Raw genomic sequence first — 22,672 nt, 5'->3', positions numbered from 1 at the left:
CTAAAACACATTGGAGAAGAATTTCTCATCTAAGATTTAGGCCAGCGCTGTCCAAAGTAAATATGTGAATCAAAAATGTGAACAAATAGTCACACTTTTAAAAAAGAAACCGGTGAAATTAATTTTACTTACGTAGTTTATTTTTAACTCAAGATATCTGTCCAGAAATGAATTAACATTATAGCAGGCCCGAGGCCACTACCTTTAGAAGGTTCTGCTTGCAATGTTGGCCTTTGGGTGGCATTTGTGAACTTGGCTTTTCTCCATTCCCTAACAGACAAGGGTGATTGTGCCTAGAGTTTGTGTAAACAGTGTAATTTATGCCTGTATTCCTTCCAGGAGTCTGGAAATTTGATACATGTAAGGCAGATCCCAATAATATTAAGCCCTGGGTGCTATGTCTTGGATAGGCTTCTCTGGGCAGAAACACTGCACACATGCTACTGCATTTTTTGTTGTTAGAGAAATAGGCATACTCAGAGTGCCCCTCATAAAAAGGACAGAGCACAGGGAAGCCTGTGCAAGGATTTCTCCAGACTCTAATGGCCTTTTCCCCTTGCTGATCCTATCATGCATCCTGCCATTATAATCAATCTTCACTATGAGCACAGTTCAAACAAATGCTGAGTCCTGTGAGTCCTTCTAGCAAATCACGTAACATAGGTGGTGTTGGAGAGCCCTGAAAAAATATCCAAGATATTATCATTTTAACATATAAAATATAAAATGAGATACTTTAGGTTCTTTATTTCATAGCAAGCCCCTGAAATCTGGGATGTATTTTTATAATTATACCACATATCAATTTAGATGGGCCACATGTGGTTGATGGACACTGCACTGGACAGCACAGTGCAGAGGTTAGGCATAAAAAAACTGAGGGAAAAGGAAAGATGACTAAAAGGTTTTCTTGTGAACTACGTCTTTGTATAAAGCAACAATACGTAGTTATTTGAAACAGTGAAACAGCCTCTGTATAATCTTCCATTTTTTAACTTTAAAAGTTCTCAAGTTAAATATGCACACGTTATATCCATTGTGAAAGAAGAAGCAGCAACACAGTTTTATCACGGCAAGTACCACTGCTGAGCTCTTGACTTTTCCAAGTGCCAGAGTAGCTCGCTATATCCAAAACAACAAGACATTTTCCCTATCTTATCTATTTACATTTCACTTTCCAAGTTAGTCAGACTCAAAATTGAAGGTCTTTTGGACTCATTCTCTCTAAGCTTTCATTCTTGATTCATCACGTTTTGTTGATTCTAACTCCACAACCTTTTTTTATCCTGACTGTCACTGCTGGTTCAGATCTTCATGGTTTTCCATACTGACAGAGGAGGGAGCCTTCTAGCTTGCCTCCCTGTCCTATCTAAAGCATAGCTCTGATTGTCATTTTGTAGTGCAAAAGTCGCGAGTGCCTGCAAGATAAAGTCTAGATTCAGCCTTTAATTTTTTAAAGGCCTTCCTATTCTAGCTTTAATCTCTCCTTCCTGCTTCATTTCACTACCACTCCCTCTATCACTCATTCTTGTGGCTCAAATAAGCTCTGGGTTAATGCCTTTGTTCACTCTCTTGCTTCTGTTAGGAGTAACAACCCCAGTGAACATTTTTACCTTCTAAAATATATCTACTTTCAAGGATAAACTCAAAGGACCTCTACTTAAGACTACCTGGTTTCATAACTAACACTGCCTGCTTGAAGTAATTTAGATATTTAATAGGAAAGCACTGTTTTATGTCTCAAATAGTCTTTGTCATAGTCCATCCTGTACTACCATTATTTGCATATGTTACCTTACCTTCCTTCAGGGTAAGGATTGTTTAATCCATTTTTTTGAATCTTCATAGCATCAAACACAATACCTCATATTATAAATGTTAAATAAATGAACCGAAAGCAGGTAAGAAGGCTAGTTGGTCACACTGGCTTTATAACCCAGTTGACCATCTGGCAACTCATAAAGTCCTTTAAAATTATAGATTGTATTCTATACCTAATCTACACAGATTGCACTGTGAGCTGGTCTGAGTTCAGCCATCATAATGCCTCTATATGGTTACAGTCATGATTTTAATACAGAATACATGGAGATTAACAATATAATATTTTGAAATTATAAGTAAAAAACTATTAATTTTCAAATTTGCCAAAAATTTCTGATAACATCTCATTGTTACACTTTTGTATTTATAAACTTTGGATCTGCACAAATTACATAGCTTACCATTATATCATATTCATCTGTCAGGATATAAAAACTAAAATATTTACTTCTCTCATAAGGATGATAAATAAGATGTATCATTTATTTTAAGAATACATGTAATGTGAACATACATACTCAGCTACATCTGGACAGTTTGGATGTGACTTAAAATGGTAGTTTTCTTCACAAAGGGAGATGAATCTGAGGAAAGAGACTAGTCAGAGAGGCTAGTCAGCCCTGCTCATATGTAGTTTAAAGCTCAGAGCTATTCAAAGTCAAGTCAAAAGAATGACACCATTTTTGAAAGCAGATTTTGTCAAAGCTAATGTAACATCATCTATAGCTATGACAAAAAAAATAACAAAAATAAATTTTAGGAAACACTGACACATCACTTTTATTTTTAGGAGATAGACAAAGTCATACATCAGAACCAATTTTTCCCAGTGGGAATCTATTCATTTGAATTTTCAGCAATTTAAGAGAAGAATCCTAAAATCTATCTCAAACTTTCTCCACTTTTTTTGTCCTTCCTTTGTAAGTGTGGGAAATCATGGAGGTCAGTTGTCTCTAAATGAAAGAGTTGCCACATGCTCATCAAATAGTAAGGATGACTTTTAAAAACTTAAGCAATTCATAAAAAGACACAATCTCCATGGTAAGCACAAAGAACATATCTATAAAATATATACAAAAGGAAATGAGAGGGGAGTCAAAACTTGTCACTACTGAAAAAAATCAGTTAAACACAAAAGAAGGTAGTAATGGAGAAAATGAAAGGTAACAAATCTATAAGACCTATAGAAAACAGCAAAATCGCAGAAGTTTTTCCTTATTGGCAGTTACTCTAAAGGTAAATAAACTCTCCAATCAAAAGGAACAGATTGGTAGAATTCATTAACAAAACAAAAAAACCAGATCCAACTATATGCTGTAAGACACTCACTTTAGATCTAAAGATACAAAAAGGTAGAAAGTGAAAGGATGGAAAAGATATTCTAGGATGGAAAAAAAATTCTATGCAAATAGTTTCTGAGACACAGCTGGGGTAACAATACTAATCCTAGACAAAAAAGACATGACATATTGATAAAATGGTCAATTCACCCAAGAAGATATAACAATCATAAACATATACAGACTAAAAATCAGTGCCCCAAAATATGTGAAGCAAACATTGAAAGAATTGAAGGGAGAAACAGATATTTCTACAAGTAATAGCTGGAGGCTTCAATACCCCACTTTCAATAATGGATAGAACAACCAGACAGAAGATCTGAAAGGAAATAAAAGACCTGAAAAACATTATTAACCAAGTGGGTTAATATAGACAGAAAATTCCACCTAACAACAGAATACACATTTCTCTCAAGTGCACATCAAAGAATATCCAGGATAGACAATATGTATTTGGTCACAAAACAAGTCTTAATATGTTTTAAAAGACTGAAATCATGCAAAATTTCTTTTCCAGTCACAATGGGATGAAACTAGAAATCAGTAACTGATAGAAGCTGGAAAAATGCAAACATTTGTGGAAATTAAACTACACACTCTTACAAAACTTTCAAAGTTGTGATTTCAAAGGAGAAATTATAGGCAAATTAGAAAATACCTTAAGACAAATGAAGCCAAAAGCACAATATGCCAAAACTTATGGGGAGTATTGAAAGCAGTGCTAAAAGAGAAATTTACATCTATATACATGCCTACATTAAAAAAAAAACCGAACTCAGAACAATAACTTAACTTTATATCTCAAAGATTTACAAAGGGAAAACTCATTTCCTTTGGGTTTAGCAGAAATAATGAAATAATTAAGATTAGAGTAGAGATAAAATAGGAATTAAAAAAACACAGAAAATAAAAAAACCTCCAAAAATTGTTTCTTTGAAAGGGTCAACAAAACGGACACATCTTTAGCTAGAATGATTAAGAAAAAAAAAAAAAGAAAAAGACTCAAATTCTTAAAATCAGAAATGCAAGTGAGGACATCATTATACACACATATATAACGGATTACAAGAGAATGCTAAGAAATGTATGCCAGCAAATTGATAACCTAGATGAAATGGACAAATTCCTAGAAACACACAACTTACCAAAACCATACCTTGAAGAAACAGAGAATCTGAATAGACCTATAAGTAGCAAGGAGATTAAAGAAATAATCAAAAGTCTCTCAATGAAGAAAGGTCCTGGACCAGATAGCTTCACTAGTGAGCTCTACTAAACATTTAAAGAAGAATTAATGCCAATCCTCAAGCTCTTCCAAAAAGTTGAAGAACAAACACTTCATACTTATTTACGGAGGCCAGCATTACCCTGATACTAAGCTAGAAAAATACACAACTACAGATCAATATCCCCTATGAATACTGATAGAAAAATCTTTAACAAAATACTACTGCAGAATTCAGCCATATATAAAAAGAACCAAGACTAAGTGGTTCTTTTCTAGAATTCTATTTCTAGAATGCAAAGATGGTTTATCATAAGAAAAACCATCAATTTAATACATTACATTAACAGAAAGAAGGAAAACAGACCACATGATCATCTCAAAAGAATAAGAAAACGCATTTGATAAAATTTAACATCCTTTCATGATTTAAAAAACACTCAAATTAGTAATAGAAGAAAACTTCCTTACTCGATAAAGGTCATATATGAAAAACCACAGCTAACATGAAACTCAATAGCGAAGAACTGAGGTCAGAAACAAGACAGGGATGTCCAGTTTCACCTCTATTCAACATATATTGGAAGTTCTAGTTACAGTAATTAGGCAAGAAAAGGAAATTAAAGGTATTTTTTGAAAGTTGAAATTGGAAAGGAAAATATAAAATTTTCTGTTCACAGATGACATGATCTTATATGTAGAAAACCCTAAAGATCACACACACACATATACATATCTGTTAGAGCTTATAAACTAATTTAGTAAAGCTGAAGGGTATAAAACAAACACACAAAAAATCAGTTGCATTTCTATATACTAACAGTGAACAATTAGAGAAGAAAATTAAGAAAATAATTCCATTTACAAAAGCATCAAAAAGAAAACAATTCTTAGGCGTTAATTTATCCAGACTTGTACACTGAAGTCTATAAAACATTGCTGAATGCAATTAAAGATGAAAAATGAATGGAAAGACACCCTGTGATCATGGGTTGGGAGACTTAATACAGTTAAGATGGTAATGTTACTCAAAGTGATCCACAGATTTAAACTAATCTCTATCAAAATGTCAATACTTTTTTTTTTTTTTGCAGAAATAGAAAAACCTATTCTAAAATTCAGGAAATCTCAATGGACCCTGAATAGCCAAATCGATCTTAGAAGAGAAGAGCTGTAGGACTCACAATTCTTAATTTCAAAACTTACTGGCAAGGACAGACTTATACGCCAACAGAACAGAGAACACAGAAGCAAATCTTCGCAAAAATGGCCTACTGATTTTTGTTTGTTTGGTCTTTTGTTTTTTTACAGTCTTACTATGTTGCCCAGGCTGGAGTGCAGTGGCTATTTCAGGCATCCTCATAGCACACTACAGCCTTGAACTACTGGCCTGGAGTGATTCTCATGCCTCAGTTTTCCAAATAGCTGGGACTGCAGGTATGCATCACTGTGGCAGGCTCCAAATGATTTTTGAGAAGGGTACTAAGACCATCAGTGGGCAGTCTTTAACAATGGGAAAACTGGACATTCACATGAAAAAATTAAGTTAGACCCTTAACTTACACCATATGCAAAAATTAGATTAAAAAAATTAGACCATATGCAAATGGATCAAAGTCCTAAGTTCAAAAGCTAAAACCATAAAACTCTTAGAAGAAAATATATTGGAAAAGTTTCATGCCACTGGCTTTGACAGTGATTTATTGGATATCACAACAAAAGCAAAGACAACGAAAGAAAAAATAGATAAATTGAGTTTCATCAAAATAAAAAACTTTGCATCTCAAAGGACACCATCAAGGGAATGAAAAGAACACACACAGAATTGGAAAAATATTTGTTAATCATATATCTGATAAGGGATTAAGATACAGAATCTATTAAGAATTTCTGTAACTTGAAAAATCCAATTCAAAAATGCACAAAGGACTTGAATAGACATTTCTTCAAGAAAGGTATACTAAGCCAAGAAGCCCATTAAAAGATACTCAACATTGCTAATCCTTAGGTGAATCAAAACCACAAGCTACCACTCTGCACACATTAGGATGGTTATTAAAAAACACAAAAAATCACAAGAATTGGTGAGGATGTGGAGAAACTGAAACCCTTGTCCACAGCTGGTGGGTATCTAAAATGGTACAGCCACTGTGGGAAAAAGTTTGTGGGTTCCTCAAAAATCTGAACATAGGTTTGCCATAAGATCCAGTAATTTTCCTTCTAGTTATATATTTAAAAGAATTGAAAGTAGGAATTCAAACAGATACTTGTATACCAATTTTCATAGCAACATTATTAATAATAGTCAAAAGGTAGAAATGACCCAAGTGTCCATCAACAGATGAATTAATGTATAATCAACATGTGGCAAATACATACAATGAAATATTATTCAGCCTTAAAAAAGAATGAAATTCTGATATATTCTACAACACGGATGAACCTTGAAAACATTATGCTAAGTGAAATAAGTAAGTCACAAAAGGAGATATTGCATGATGCAACTTACATGAGTTACCCAGAACAGGGAAATTCATAGAGACAGAAAGTAGAATGGAGGTTACCAGGAGTTATTGTTTACTGGGCACAGAGTTTCAGTTTGGGATGATCAAAATGCTCTGGAAATGAACAGTGGTGATGGCTGTATAATAATGTGACTGTACCTAATTTGTACAATAAAAGATGCTTGAGGGTAAATCTTGTATTATGATATTTTACCACAATTTAAAAATTTTACATAAAAAACAAACCCACAATCTTTCTGGAAGGGTATTTGGCAATACCTAATTAAACTACATATGGCATATTGTTTGAACAAACAATCTCACTTCTAGGAATCTACCCTGAGGATATGCCTCCAACATATGTACCTAACCCTCATCTGTACCCCACATTTTAAAAATAAAATAATTTAAAAAAGAAAAAGGGCATATAAGAAAATACACATGTTATCTATTCATCTGTGGAAAAAGAAACACAGAGAGTGGGTAGATATGGAATGCAGAAAAGGAGGGAGTGGGACGAGTGGCGGAAAGGAGAGGGCAGCAACATCTTCCAAGTGTATCTCTTAGGTGTAGTTCTCTCGGAGCAGCAGTCCTGTGCCAAGAATGCCCATATAAAAACAATTTACAGTAACCATGAAGTGGGAGGAACACAAAACAAAATATAAATGGTCAAGTGGATCACAAATGAATAATGTGACCACAAAGAAAGGAGAGAGGAAAACAACTGACCTCAGTAACAAAAATAGTATTCTGACAGTAAGGATAAAGTAAAAAAGAAATGTAAACAAATAAAGTGCTGTGTTAGGAAACTTCTTCGAGGGATATGAGTTAGCATTTGTAAAACTGCTTTATGTATATATTGGAACTGAACAAATAAATGTATTTTGTATACTTCGCACCAGGCTTTTCACTATAAAATAAAGAATGGGCTCCTTGGAAATACGATTGGCTCTAGGGCTGGGTAGAAAACCACAGGTTTAGCTTGGTTCACCTATTGGTACCAGAAAGGAAAACAGTGTGAACTTCAAGAGACACAAAAGGCAGACTGACGGCACTCCCCATGTGTCAAAGTTCGGGCTTTGGGCAACAAGATAATGCTAGTGTTATAGAATAATGCTAGCATTATAGTAACATAGAATGAAATAAATATCCATGATTCCATACTGATACAAATAGTTAACTGAATAAATGAGGAAAAAGGAATAATTCTTTCTCTCAGTATATTTCTAATTAATATATGTAGATGTCATGATGGTAACAGAAAATCACTATTAGGCAAACACTACAGTAATAACTGTTACAGGCAGAAACCATCATTGGATGCTAAAATTAGTAGGCGAAAGGATATTTGCATAGTATTAAAGAGATTTACTAATTAGAAAGGAAAAACACTACTAAATGTAATGTGGGAAGCTGTGTCATAAAAGGACGTTAATGGCAAAACTAGAGACATGCAAGTTAAGATCTCTAGATGACTTAGTTATATTATACCAGTGTTAATTTTCAGTCCACTATGGCTTTGTAAGATGTTGATGGCAAAACTAGAGACATACAAATAAGGTCTACAGATGACTTTATTATACCAGTGCTAATTTTCAGTTCCACCATGGCTTTGTAAGATGTTGACAACAGGGCAATCTAAGGAAAGGGCACAAGGCAACTCCATCATGTTTACAACTTTCTGAAAGTTTAAAGTTATTTAGAAACAAAAAGTTTTTTAAAAAAAGAAATCATCGGGCCACGTGTGGTGGTTCTAGCCTGTAATCCTAGCACTTTAGGAGGCCGAGGCAAGAGGACTGCCTGAGCCCAAGGGTTTGAGACCAGCCTGGGCAACATGGCGAGACTTCGTCTTTACAATAAATAAAAAAAATTAGCTGGGAGTGGTAGCACGCACCTGTAGTTCCAGCTAATTGGAAGGCTGAGGCAGAAGGATCGCCTGAGCCCAGCAGGCTGAGGCTGTGGTGGTTGTGAGTGTGCCACTGCACTCCAGCCTGGGTGACAGAGTGAGACTCCAACTCAAAAAAAAAGAAAAATGAAATCATCTGTAGCATATCTAAGTCTTTGATGACCATGGTTTGGTAGATTCATAATTATTCACCAAACTGAATTAATATTATTGATAAGTTAGAAAATCTTGAGAGAAAGTCTAAGTCTTCACTTTCTACAATCTCTATTATTTGTTTACACCTTTATAATGAGGTAAAACATGTTAACATGTTTTTTCATCCCTAACAGTCAATCCCTTGAGGACAGGGACCAACACTTAGCTGTTTCTACGTTATCTCTGTGACTTGCACAGTTTTTGTTAAAAGCACATTCTGCCTGGTGTGGTGCCATGTGCCCATCATACCAGCTTCTTGGGAGGTTGAGGCTGAGGACTGCTTGAGCCCAACAGCTCAAGGCCAGCCTCAACGACACAGCGAAATCCCATCTCTAATAAATAAATGAATGAATAATATAAATTTTAAAATAAAAAAATAAAAGTAAATGCTCAATAAGTATACTGTAAATGAGTAAAAATTATGTCAAATATCTCAATACTATAGGAATTATTTACTTACGCTCCACAAAGGAAGTAAAGAGCATTCTAAATCGGCTAAGCCGACTACCTTCATCTGCCCACATTCGTATCACTCCAACTCCTGTTTTAAGCATTACATCATTAGCCACAGTGCTGCAGAACTTGGCCTTCAGATTTTCAATAGAACTGCTTCCATCATAGACAGCAACGAAGTTTCTCTTGCATTCATTTGAGTGCTCCATTTGATAATCTAGGAACCTCAAATAAATCTGTAACATTAACACACAAAAAAATTGCTTTTAAAGGTACTTACATTTGAATTTGTCTATTTCTATTATCCACAGCCAACATGGTACAATGAATTATGACAACTGGCAGAAAAACATAATAGATAAAATGGCTGATGCCTACATAGTTAAAAGAACTAAGGCTAATGGTCTTTTCTTTGGTTGTCTTAATAATGGAACCAAGCATGAAGTAACCTGGTTTATGTTTTGTCTATAAAGAGAAGAAACTCTTTGCTCCATGAGGCATAACTGTCTTCATATCTTCTTCATTATAAAAGCAATCTCATGGTACTGACAGAGAGGAAAAATAAAAGAATCACTTATAATTCTATTACTCTAGCAACAAATGTGATTAATTGGGTTTCTTTTCAGTTCCTACACATTTCTAGAAACCTAAGTTTAAATGTAAGACAAAAATGTCCATGAAGACATTCTACTAATGTATATAACCCTTCCAATAAGAAGTTAATATAAGGCCGGGCTCGGTGGCTCAGCCTGTAATCCCAGCACTTTGGGAGACCGAGGTGAGTGGATTGTCTGAGCCTGTGGGTTCGAGACCTGCCTGGGCAACTTGGCGAGACCTCATCTCTACAATAAATCAAAAATTAGCCGGGCGTGGTAGTGCATGCCTGTAGTTCCAGCTACTTGGAGGACTGAGGCAGAAGGATCGCCAAAGCCCAGAAGGCAAGGTTGCGGTGGCCGGAAGTGGCCACTGCACTCCAGTCTGAACGACAGAGTGAGACTCCAACTCAAAAAAAAAAGTTCATATACTAATCTTACTCAGTACAATTCTTGCTCATGGTAGGTGTCAAGACAGAGACCAGGTTTGCAAAACTATGAATCAGTAGAGCTACTGACACACTGTCCCACTGTTGTGCACTTAAGTTGTTTCAAGATTTCACCTTGAAAACAATGTCTACATTTTCAGACAGGAAGACGTGAACTGTAGTTATCAACAGTAGCACCATTAGCATCCTCCTTATTCAAAATTTATAGGCAGTTTGCTAACTGGTACGAAGGTATTTCCTAAAACACAATTGGTCCATTCTGTTTAAAGGTTTCCTTTACATTGTAGACTTAGACATTAAGCATTAATCTATAAAATAACAGAGGGATTCATGAATTTGTTATTCAGGGCAAGGATTTAAACCCAGGTTGGTCTGACTGTAAAGTGTGTTCTTCTTACTCCATGGGGTGGCTTACACACACACACACCCCTCTTCCTCTTTTTGGGCTATAGTTGTTCATGTAACACTCTACAATTAAAATACAAAATTCTAGTGAGCGAATAAAGATTACCTTTTCATTTATTTCTTTTAGAGACAGGATCTCATTTTGTCATTCAGGCTGGAGTGCAGTGGAACAATCACAGCTCACTGCACCCTCAAACTCTTGGGCTCAAATGACTCTCCTGCCTCAGCCTCTCAAGTAGCTGGGACTTACAGGTGCAAGTCATCATGCCTGTCTAATTTTTTATTTTTTGTAGACACAAGATCTTCCCAAAGTGCTAGGATTACAGGTGTGAACCCCTGTGCTTGGCTCTATGAATTGCCACTGAAACTTTAATGAGTGGTTCACTTTCTAGCTGTTATCTCTGAGGTAGCAATGTGACACCTCCACCCTTTAAAGGCTGTAATGAAACAAAAATGTCATGTTGCATATTTGTCCCCAGTCATATACCTTGATGTCATAAAACTAAGAGCAAATAGTTAAAAACTACAGCTCAAAGAGTTAAATTTTGACCAAGGAACTTTAGTTTATTTGAAATGACCAATTCTCCACTTCCATGAGAATGGTAGAAAATTAGTAATGAAACAGGATTTCCATTACAAAACTTTACAAAATCTTCATGTACATATTTTAAAATAGAAGCACTATGTTTTCTTAACTATATCATCAGTTCTCATTAATTTCTCCATTATTTACATAACCAAAACATTCCACTAATGGTCTATAATAGCAAATTACTAGACTAACACAAAATATTAGACTCCTCCATTAGACTGCAGGGTCTTCCAATAGCAGGGTTATATGCTAAATCTTACCCAGTATAATTCTTGCTCATGGTAGGTAACAAGAAAGTAACTAGGCTTGTAAAACTATGAATTAGTAGAACTAAGTATCAGCAAAGCAATCAGGACGTCTGAATTATTATTCTCTGCTTTTCACTGAATCCAAAGATAGGCCAAGTATGGTGGCTCATGTCTGTAATTCTAATATTTTGGGAGGCCGAGGTGGGAGGAGCGCTTGAGGTCAAGAGTTCAAGACTTGCCTAGGCAACATAGTGAGATCCTATCTCTAACAAATAATAATAATAAAAATAGCCAGGTGTGGTGGCACACACCTGTAGTCCCAGCTACTTGGGAGGCTGAGACAGGAGAAAGGCTTGAGCTCAGGAGGTTGAGGCTGAAGTGAGCTATGATCATGCCCTTTCATTCCAGCCTGGGTGACAGAGCAAGACCCTGTCTCAAGTAAAAAAACAAACAAATAAAACAAAATCAAAAGCAAAAGGCATTCTACAAGGCTATATAGTAAATGCTCTTCAAAGACATAACTTTACAAAAATCAAGAGTTAAAGATAAATCATAGGATAAGATTATGCCAATCTTTTCTATTGTAAGTATAGCTAAATATTGAAGTTGACAGTTTAATTCAATTAATTTTCAGAAAATATTCATAATATGAATCTGACACATTGAAATGGCGGGGGAAGGGCACAAACTTCTCTCACTTCAGCTTGCATGAGATAGTATCTCTTACTAAACAAGAGGCCTCTTACCCTTCCCCCATATCCTACCGAGGGAGGCAGAGTTACCTGGATGATGGGCGTTTGAACTCTTTTTTTGTGTGTGTGAGACAAGGTTTCACTCTGTAACCCAAGCTGAAGTGCAGTGGGGTGAACTCGGCTCACCACAGCCTCAGCCTCCTGGGCTCAGGCGATACTGCCACCACAGCCTTACGAGTAGCTGGGTATAGGCACAAGACTACTACACCTGGCTAATTTTTGCATTTTTTGGTAAAGATGAGGTCTTACTATGTTGCCCAGGCTGGTCTAAAATTCCTGGACTCAAGCAACTCTCCTGCCTCGGCCTCCCAAAGTGCTGAGATTACACGACCAGCCTGGACTCTTTCCTCCCCTCTTTCACTGGACCAGTAAGTAGGAAACAATAACCTGAGAAGGTTGGTCTGCTCTGCAGATGCAAACTTTCCTTGGAGTGGGATGGTCTCTAACTTAAGATGAGAGGTGGAATAGGTGGGTAGGGAAGTTGGAAAGACTAATTAATTAGACTGTCTCACTAAGCTGCTCTATCTTGGCCTGCACTATAAGGGGGCTATTCTGAGTCTCTACATGTTGACACTTTCTCAGTTGGTTCAGAACTCCGGTGGTGGTTAGGAGTTGTGGCTCCTGCCTGTAATCCCAGCACTTTGGGAGGCCAAGAGGGGAGAGCTGCTTGAGGCCAGGTGTTCAAGACTAGTCTGGGCAACATAGCAAGACCCCTGTCTCTACCTGTCTCCCCCCCGCCAAAAAAAAAACAACACAACTGGGTGTGGTTGGTGCCTGTAGTCCTAGCTACTCAGGAGGCTGATGAGGCAGTCCAGAAATTTGCGGCTGCAGTGAGCTATGATCGCACCACCACACTCTAGCCTGGGTGACACAGTGAGATTTTGTCTCAAAAAATAAACGAAAAACTTCAGTGGGGAAAAGTGATGCTATTTACTGGAGCCCCTGAAAACCACAAGAGAAATAATGAAATCCCTAGAAAGTCATATCAAAGCCACTATCATTATGGAACAGTCAATGATAAAACGGACTACAACCGTGGTCCCCAACCTTTTTGGCATCAGGAGCCGGTTTTGTGGAAGACAATTTTTTCACAGATGGTGAATAGGGGAGGATCTTCAGACATTAGATTCTCATAAGGAGGGCACAACCTAAATCCCTCGCAGGTGCAGTTCCCAATAGGGTTTGTGCTTCTATAAGAATCTAATACTGGAGCTGACCTAACCCTCACTGCTGCTCACCACAGAGCAGTACCATCTGGGGCCTGGGGGTTGGGGACTCCTGGACTACAACACTACTTGTATGCTCTTAAATACTGATGCTTTCTTTTGTTTGATAAGGGGATATTTTTCTTGACTATCACCCATTAACTAGTTTACATTTTGAGTACTGTTATGGTAGCCTTTAACATTTTAAAATTTAAATTTCTTAAACAAAATCATCCATTTATTCATTTAGTGTAACATTTAAATTTTAAAATTTGATCCAATTTCCATGTTAACAGTGTATAACTTTCAAAAATTAGTTAAATTTTATTAAAAGTAACACAGTTGGGTGCAGTGGCTCACGCCTATAATCCCACCACTTTGGGAGGCCAGGGTGAGAGGAAAGCCTGAACCCATGGGCTCAAGACCAGCCTGGGCAACTTGGCGATACCTCATCTCTACAATAAATCAAAAAATTAGCTGGGTGTCATGGCGCATGCCTGTAGTTCCAGCTACTTGGAAGGCCGAGGCAGAAGGATCACCTGAGCCTTGCAGGTTGATGCTGTGGTTGCCATGAGTGTGCCACTGCAACTCCAACTCAAAAAAAAACAAAAACAAAAAACTAAAAACTAACACAATAGTCTCTAATAGTCCATATTCCAGATTATACTCCTGAAAAATTTGTGAATATGGACTTTTCATGAATTACTTTTAAAAAGAGTAAGGATATTTAAAAAATCTTATTTTATGTACTTAATGCAATATTTCAATATTTTAATATTTATCTATAAAAATATATAGTATTGTTCTGTATATTTTAAAACCTTATACCAATTATAGAAAGAAATCACTATTTGTTTACCCATGCTCCTGTTGGACATTTACCTTGCTTCTACTTTTATAGTAATCTTATGTTGCTGTACATATTCATCTGTTCTCATTATACACATGTATGATAATGTCATTTGGGCCTGAATCTAGAAGTATACTTGCTGTGTTGTAGCATATGACGATTATCAGAGCATGCCAAATGGCTCTCCAAAGTGGTTGTAGCAACTTTTACTTCTAAACAAAGAGAGTTTCCATTACTCAACCCCCACTGGCACTTTAAGAACAGTTCCATTACCCACCCCCTAAATTCTCTTGTGCTGCTATTTTATAGTCAAAAGCCATCTCCAGTCTTGATCCCTAGAAAGTAATGATCTATTCTCTGCCCTGCAGTTTTACTTTTTCCAGAACTTCAAGTAAATGAAATCATAGAGTATACAGCCTTTGAGTCTGGATTCTTTCACTTAGCATGACGCATTTGAGGTTACTGCATGCATTTGTAGTTTGTCCCTTTTTATTGCTGAATAGGTGTCACCATATAGATGTACCACAGTTTATTCTTTTAAAAGCTGGAGAACAACATTTTAACTATTTTGGGTTTTTGGTTATTATGAATAAAGCTGCCATGAACACTTACATATAGCTTCTTTCTATGAACTTAAGTTTTCATTTCTCCTAGGTACCCATCCAGAAGAGACAGCTGAGTCACATGGTAACTTTATAGGAAAATACCAAACTGTTTTCCAGAATGGCTATATAATTTTACATTTCTACCAGAAGTGTATCTGAGTTTCAGTTGCTCTCTGAATAGTTCCTAGCACTTGATGCTAGCCTTTTCTAAATTATAGTTATTCTAATAAAGGTACTATTTCATTGTGAGTTTTCTTTTTTCTTTAAGTTGGGGTCTCTGTCACCCAGGCTGGAATTCTAAGATCATGGCTTACTGCAGCCTCGACCTCCTGGGATTAGGTGATCCTTCTGCCACAGATTCCCTTCCAAGTAGCTGGGACTACAGGTGTGTGCCACCATGGCTGGCTAATTTTTTTATTTTTATTTTTTTGTAGAGACAAAGTCTCGCTATGTAGTCTAGGTTGGTCTCAAACTCCTGGGTTCAAGTAGTCCTCTTGCCTTGGCCTCCCAAAGTGCTGGAATTATAGGCATGAGTCACCATGCCAGGCTCACTGTGGTTTTTTTTTTTTTTTTTTTTTTGGTAGAGATGAGATCTTGCTATAATGCACAGGCTGGTCTTGAACTGGGCTCAAGCAGTCCTCTGATCCTGGCCTCTCAAAGTGCTGGGATGGATTACTGGTGTGAGCCACTGTGTCCTGCCTCTCATTGTGGTTTTAATTTGCATTTTGTAATGACTAAATCTTCTTTGGTTAAGTGCGTGAAACTTGGTGAGACCTCATTTCTACAATAAATCAAAAAATTAGCCGGGTGTGGTAGCGCGTGCCTGTAGTTCCAGCTACTTGGAAGGCTGAGGTGGAAGGATCGCCAGAGCCCAGCAGGTTGAGGCTGCGGTGGCTGGGAGCGGCCACTGCACTCCAGTCTGGGCGACAGAGTGAGATTCCGACTCAAAAAAAAAAAGTGCTCATTTTATAACTGGGTTGTATTCTCATTGCTGAGTTTTGAGTGTTGGATAAATCTTTTGATGGGTGATTTGTAAATATTTTCTACCACTGGTGTTCTTTTCACCCTACAGAGTCACAGAAAAAAGTTTTTAATGAGTCCAATTTATATATTTTACATTCTCTTTTTTCTTTTTTTTTTTGAGACAGGGTTTCATTCTGCTGCCCAGGCTGCAGTTCAGTAGCTCACTGTAGCCTTGAACTCCCGAACTCAAGCAAACCTCCTGCCTTAGCCTCCCAAGTAGCTGAAATTTCAGATGTGCATCATCATGCCTAAGTTTTTTTTTTTTTTGAAAAATTTTCTTTTATTGATACTTGTTTGGTGTCCTATGTAAGAACTCTGTCTAACCATAGTTATTAAGATCCTTTATCTTTTTCTAAATGTTTTACAATGTTACATTTATGTCTATAATCCATTTTGAGCTAATTGTTACATAAGGTAGAGGTGGAGGTTCATTTATTCCTGGGACTATGAATATCCAATTGTTCTATCAGTGTCTGTTAAAGACTATCCTTTTTTCAGTGGATTGTCTTTGTATGTCTGTCAAAATAAATTAACTATATTTGCATAAATCTAATATCTGGACTCTGTTCTGTTTCACTGATCTATGTGTCTGCCTTTTTGTCAGTACCACACTGTCTTGCTTACTGAAGCTTTACAGTAAGTCTTGAAATCAGGGAGTGAGTCTTCTTTTTCAAAAGAAGCTGGGCTTTTGTAATTCCTTGCCTTTCCATTAAGTTCTAGATGAGTTTGTCAATATTTACAAAAATATAGCTGGAATTTTAATTGGAATTGTGTTCATCTATGTAGAGCAATTTCAGAAAAATGAACATTTTTAGTACTACTGAGTCCATCAATACATCTATACAGTATATATTTATGTCATCTTTGAATATTTGCATTAGAGTTCTATATGTTTTCCATTTATAGGTGCTGCACATACCTTTTCTTGGTGGGGTGATTTTTTAAATGGTACTATTTTCTTCATTTTGAACTCTAATTGTTCATAGTATATAAAAATACAATAGACGTTTGAATACTGGTTCTTCTGCAACCTTGCTAAACTGATTTATTAATTCCAGGAGCTTTTTTGTAGATCTTATAAAAATTTTCATACAATTATATCATCTCCAAAAAGACAGTTTTACTTCTTCCTTTTCACTCTGTATGCATGTTTGCATTAGTTACACTTTCTAGTATGATTTTGAGTAAGAGTTAGCTTCCTACTGATTTTAAAGGGGAAGCAACTCAGGTTTTCATCAAGTATGGTGTTACCTGTAGGACTTTTTCTTTTTTTCCCTTTTTTTAACATAAAGAAACACTCTTGTTATGCTGCCCAGGCTGGCCTCTACCTTCTGTGATCAAGCAATCCTCCTGTTTCAGCTTGCCAAATAGCTGGGACTATAGGACCACTGTGTCCAGCTTAGCTGTAGGTTATTGCAGATGCCCATTATCAGGTTACAGAAGTCCAGTCTGTTTTTGCCTTCCTGAGATTTTTATACTGAATGGGTGGTTGAATTTTAACAAATGGAAATGGTCTTCTTTAGTCTATTTATATGAATCACACTCATTTTTCAAATACTGAACTAGTCTTGCATTTCTGAGATAAACCACACTTGGTTGTGTTGTAGTATACTCTTTTACACTACTGGATTAGATTTGCTAATATTTCATTTAAAAAATTTTCATATTTTCTTGAGGAATACTGATCAGTAGTTTCCTTAAAATGTCTTTGTCTGGTGTTATCAAGGTAATGCTTGTTTTATAAGTTTAGAAGTGCTCTCTCCTCTTTCATTTCCTGGAAGAGACTAAAGAACTGGCATTGTATCTTCCTTAAATGTTTGGGACAATTTGCCAGTGAATCCATCAGGCCTGGAGTTTTGTAAGAAGGTTTTAACTATAAATTCAATTTTTGGGATAAGTATAGGACAAATTAGGTTACATATTTCTTCTTGGATATGTTTGTATTTTCTTACTCTTTTTTTTTTTTTGAGTTGGAGTCTCACTCCATTGCCCAGGCTGCAGTGCAGTGGCAAGCTCACAGCCACCCCAGCATCGACCTGCTGGGCTCAGGCGATCCTTCTGCCTCAGCCTTCCAAGTAGCCGGAACTACATGTGTGTGCTACCATGCCCGGCTAATTTTTTGACTAATTGTAGAGATGAGGTCTCACCAAGTTGCCCAGGCTGTTCTCGAACCAGTGGCTCAGGCAATTCCCTCACGTTGGTCTCCCAAAGTGCTGGAATTACAGGCTTGAGCCATTGCACCCCAGCCTTTCTTATTCTCTTTAACATCGGTAGGGTCTGTAGCGATATTCTCTCATTCTTGATATTGGTAAAATGGTTTATATTTATCCAGATATTTATTGCTTACTTCTCTTCATTCATGAAGTTCCATGATTCTTTCTAGAACAAATTCTCTTTTATCTAGAGAATTTTCTCTACAATTTCTTTTATAACAGGTCTGCAGGTGATAAATTCTTTTAGTTTGTCATCATCAGAGGATATCTTAATCTTGCCCTCATTCCTGAAAGAACTTTTGCTGGATATAAAATATTGAGTACACAGCTCCCCCCGCACCCCACACTTAAAGATTTTGATTCACTATCTTGGCTTCCATGATTTCTAAAAAGAAGTCCACAGTCATTCAAACCATCGCTCCCTTATATAAAATGCATCATTTTTCTTGGGCAGATTTCAATCTTTGGTTTCAAGTCGTTTAATTTTGATGTGTGCAGGTCTTGTTTTTTGTTTCTGCTTATCATGTTTGGTGTTTCCTGAGCTTCTGAAATATGTAAATTTATGTTTTTCACCAAGTTTGGGACTTTTAAGTAATTTTTTTCTCAATATTTATTTTGTTATCAATCTCTTCCTTTTCCCTTCTAGGATTTAAATGACACAAATGTTAGGTCTTTTAGGCCAGGTCAGTGGTCCGTGCCTGTAATCCTAGCATTTGGGAGGCCAAGGCGGGCAGCTCACTTGAGGACAGGAATTCAAGACAAATGTTAGGTCTTTTAAAAGTGTCTCACAGACTCCTGAGAATCTACTAAATGTTTTCAATCTTTTTACTCTGTATTTCACATTAGATATTTTCTGCTAATCTGATTCAAGTTCAGTGACTTTCTATTCTCTCCATTCTCCCATTGAGTCCATAGAATGAATGTTTGTTAAAAGCCCTAGCCATTCTTTTTTTTGTTTTAATTTCCACTTTTTCCTATTTCTCCTGAGTCCTATTTTCTATTCTTCAGGAGTGTTTATCTTTACCTCATGAAGCATGATTATATTGTTATTTTAAAGTTTTTGATAATTCCAATATCTGGGTTTTGTTAGGGTTGGAATCTGTTAATCAACAAATTAGAATTAATCAGATTTTCTGAGTTCTTTGTATGTAACTTTTTGTTGTATCCTAAACATTTTGAATAGCATGTTGGGAGACTCTGGATGCTGTTAAAAGTCCCTGGAGGATGCTGATTTGTTATCTGTTTTGCTTTTTTAGGCAATCAACCAAGCTATGTTCCAACTGCAATTTCTGTCTCACTCTGGGTGGTGATTGGTTCAGTTTTCTTTCTTTCTTTCTTTTTTAAAGATGTGGGGCACAATTCAGGGTTAGGTTGGTTCTGTTTTCAAAGCCTTTGGTGTGCTGTAGGCTTGCCCCACTCCGGGGCTCAGATGGTGGTTTATAATGTAATGTGGTTCCCAACAAATTTGCCATGTTTGTTTGGATGTGTATGCATCCCAGAAGAAAAGCCAGAATTAGTGCTTTCCCTTCTCTAGTTCTCTCTTCCACAAGATTTCCTTCAAATTTCCTAGAGGATAACATGGTCTCCTTTACCCAATTCCTCTAGCCAGAATGACAGTTTTCTCAGGGTTTCAGTCTCTTAACCTGTTGTGAGTTAGAAGGACTGAGAAAAGAGAGGAAAAAAAAAAAAGAAAAAATAAACAAAAGAGAGAAAAGAAAGGAAAAAATAGGAATTCCCTTCATCTTCTCCAGACATCACCACTTATACTGTTCATATAACTATTAACAAAGATTATTCATAATATTCTTTTGATAGTCTAAAACATTATTATTGAAAATTTCAAATATGCAAACGCAGACAAAATATATATCTAGGTACCCACCCCCAATTTCAACAACTGTCAACATAACCAATCTTATTTTATCTTTCTTCACATATTAGAGACAAATCCCAGATATTAAGTCATTTCATCTGTAAATAGTTCCATATGCATCACTAAAGTCACTTAAAAAAACAACCTCTGAGGCCAGGTGCAGAGGCTCATGTCTATAATCCCAGCATTTTGGGAAGTTGAGGTGGGAAGACTGCTTGAGCCCAGGAGTCAGAGACGAACATAACAAGATCCTGTCTCTTAAAAACAAAAACAAACAAACAAACAAACCAAACAAAACAACCCTCTATACTATTATCAAACCAAACAAATAAATAACGTCTTAATACCAGATACCAGTGTTCAAACTTTTAATTATCTTTTAATGTCACTGGTACATTTGCCTATTATATCTTCACAGGTTCTTGTTTTTCTTCTTCCCTTTGTCATTTATTTATTAAAGAAAAACAAGCTTTTTTCCTCTTTTGTCCAGCAGGTCTCTTTCATAGTTATTTGTCTCATAATATTTTAAAATCTTTGCTATAGTTGATTTATAACTTTTTCTATTACTAACATTATTTGTTTTTTTCTAGTTCAGTCTTGGTAGAAATTTGTGTGTTGTTAACTTTTACAAAGAGCTAGCTTTAGGCCCTGCTGATTCATTCTCTTTGTTCTTAATTTCATTTATTTCTGCTTTTTAGAATTACTGCCCTTTACTTTCTTTGAATTTGTCATTCATTTAACCACTTAGGTTGAATCTTGCTTAATCAATTTCAATCTTTTTTTCCTTCTAAAGAAAGCATTTATCGTCATAAATTCCCTCAAAATACTGTTTCAGCTGCATCCTGCAATTTTTGATATGTAATATTTTCATCATTATTGTGTTTTAAATGTTCATATTTCCATCCTGATTTTTTCTGTGACCGGTGAATTACCAAGTTAGCATATTATTACATTTCCAAACATAAAGGGTTTTAAAATAATCCTTTGGTTGCTGGCTCCTAGTTTAATCATATTTTTTGTCACAGGATGCTCTACATGATACCAAGCATAGGTGTATGTTCAGATTTCCTTTGTTAGCCTGCATGTATCAGTTTTGCTAAATGTTTTATGCATGCTTGTTGAGAATGCAGATTCTCTGAATGTTGAGAGCAAGATACCATGTTTAAATCTTTTGAGCCATATTTTTGTATGCTTAACCTATTAATTACTGAGAGGAGGAAAAAAATTACCCACTGTAATGCAAATTTGTCAATTTTCCTTGGCAATCATCAATTTCTATTTTGTACAACTTGAGGCTATATTAATAGCTAACATTTAAAAAGTATTATTTAATAGTTAAATTATTTATAAATAATATTATGTAAACAATGTACCTGGTCACTTTTATTTCTCATTTTTTGGTTTCCTTTTTGAAGGACATTTAGAACACTTAACTTCTTGGGCATCTGAGAAACTTCTTTCTATTTGTTATGTCTGCTAACTCGTACTCATGGTGGGTTGTAAGCTTACCTGCAGTGTTTTATCAATGGTAATCCTGTAGCTTCCTTGGTTTTTCTAGATTTGTTTTAGCCAGGTGCCTCAAAGATTTTATAAGCCCATGACTGCTTTGGCAATATTTGGACTTAGTGATTTCTGGAGTGAGCAGGGAATGTAAATGCACATCACAAACCCTAACAAAGGCAGGTTCCTAAGTATAAAGTTAGGGTAGACCCCAGTCTCACCTCCATTCCATCCCTTAAACCAAGTCCAGAAAAAGGAGTTTGTCATCAATTTGTGCCAGTGGAAGATTTTCTCTAATCTATCCTTTCATGTCAATCATCTTTCTTTGCAGGTTCCAGCTTTCTGTGAGGGAGTCTCACAAAGGTCACATGAACAGTAGGACTTTTTCTTAGTATGGGAATTAAAAACAAGCTCCTGGTATGACAGCTCCTGGGTAGTAATAGGTTACTGAAATCAGCCAGGGGCATTCGTACCATCAATTCCAGTTCACTGCTCTAATTTATAATCATCTCTCTTTATTTCTAGTCCATAAGCATTACACTTTTTTTTTTTGAGCTTACATATGCTTTAAAAAGAATTATTTGTTATATTTTACCCAATGTTTTCAGGCGTTTCTTAACAGATGAGTTTTCAGGTTATTTAACCTATCATATTTTCATAACTGTAAATCAGATTTTCATGATTCTTTAAAGGTATGCTCTCCCACTCCCACACCCTCCTCTTTTCCATTTTTTTACATACTACATATTAAATATAATTTTTAACTCTGTTGATAATCCCAGAAGTATAAATTAAAAGCAAAAGAAAAAATAGTTAGTAACAAATCTCAATCTATCAGAGTTATTTAAAAACACTGTGCCCGCCGGGCTCGGTGGCTCAGCCTGTAATCCCGTGCCTTTGGGAGGCTGAGGTGAGTG

General features: G+C 36.2%; 1 protein-coding gene across 4 annotated transcripts in view; it reads right to left on the bottom strand.

Annotated features, from left to right (window-relative positions):
- Positions 1-22,672, bottom strand: part of NETO2 (neuropilin and tolloid like 2) — a 53,958-nt gene that overhangs the window by 12,591 nt on the left and 18,695 nt on the right. For all 4 annotated transcript variants that reach the window (XM_021710894.1, XM_021710895.1, XM_008055011.1 and 1 more), the window contains one exon: positions 9,455-9,683. In XM_021710894.1, the coding sequence (XP_021566569.1) occupies positions 9,455-9,683 (229 nt within the window). The remainder of the gene's footprint in view (positions 1-9,454; positions 9,684-22,672) is intronic.

The sequence above is a fragment of the Carlito syrichta genome, unplaced genomic scaffold (assembly GCF_000164805.1).
Source record: "Carlito syrichta isolate Samal-C Ts95f unplaced genomic scaffold, Tarsius_syrichta-2.0.1 Scaffold301634, whole genome shotgun sequence".
Taxonomy (NCBI): Eukaryota; Metazoa; Chordata; class Mammalia; order Primates; family Tarsiidae; genus Carlito; species Carlito syrichta.
The sequence above is the reverse complement of the archived record's forward strand: the minus strand, read 5'-3'. Positions and strand labels throughout refer to the sequence as shown.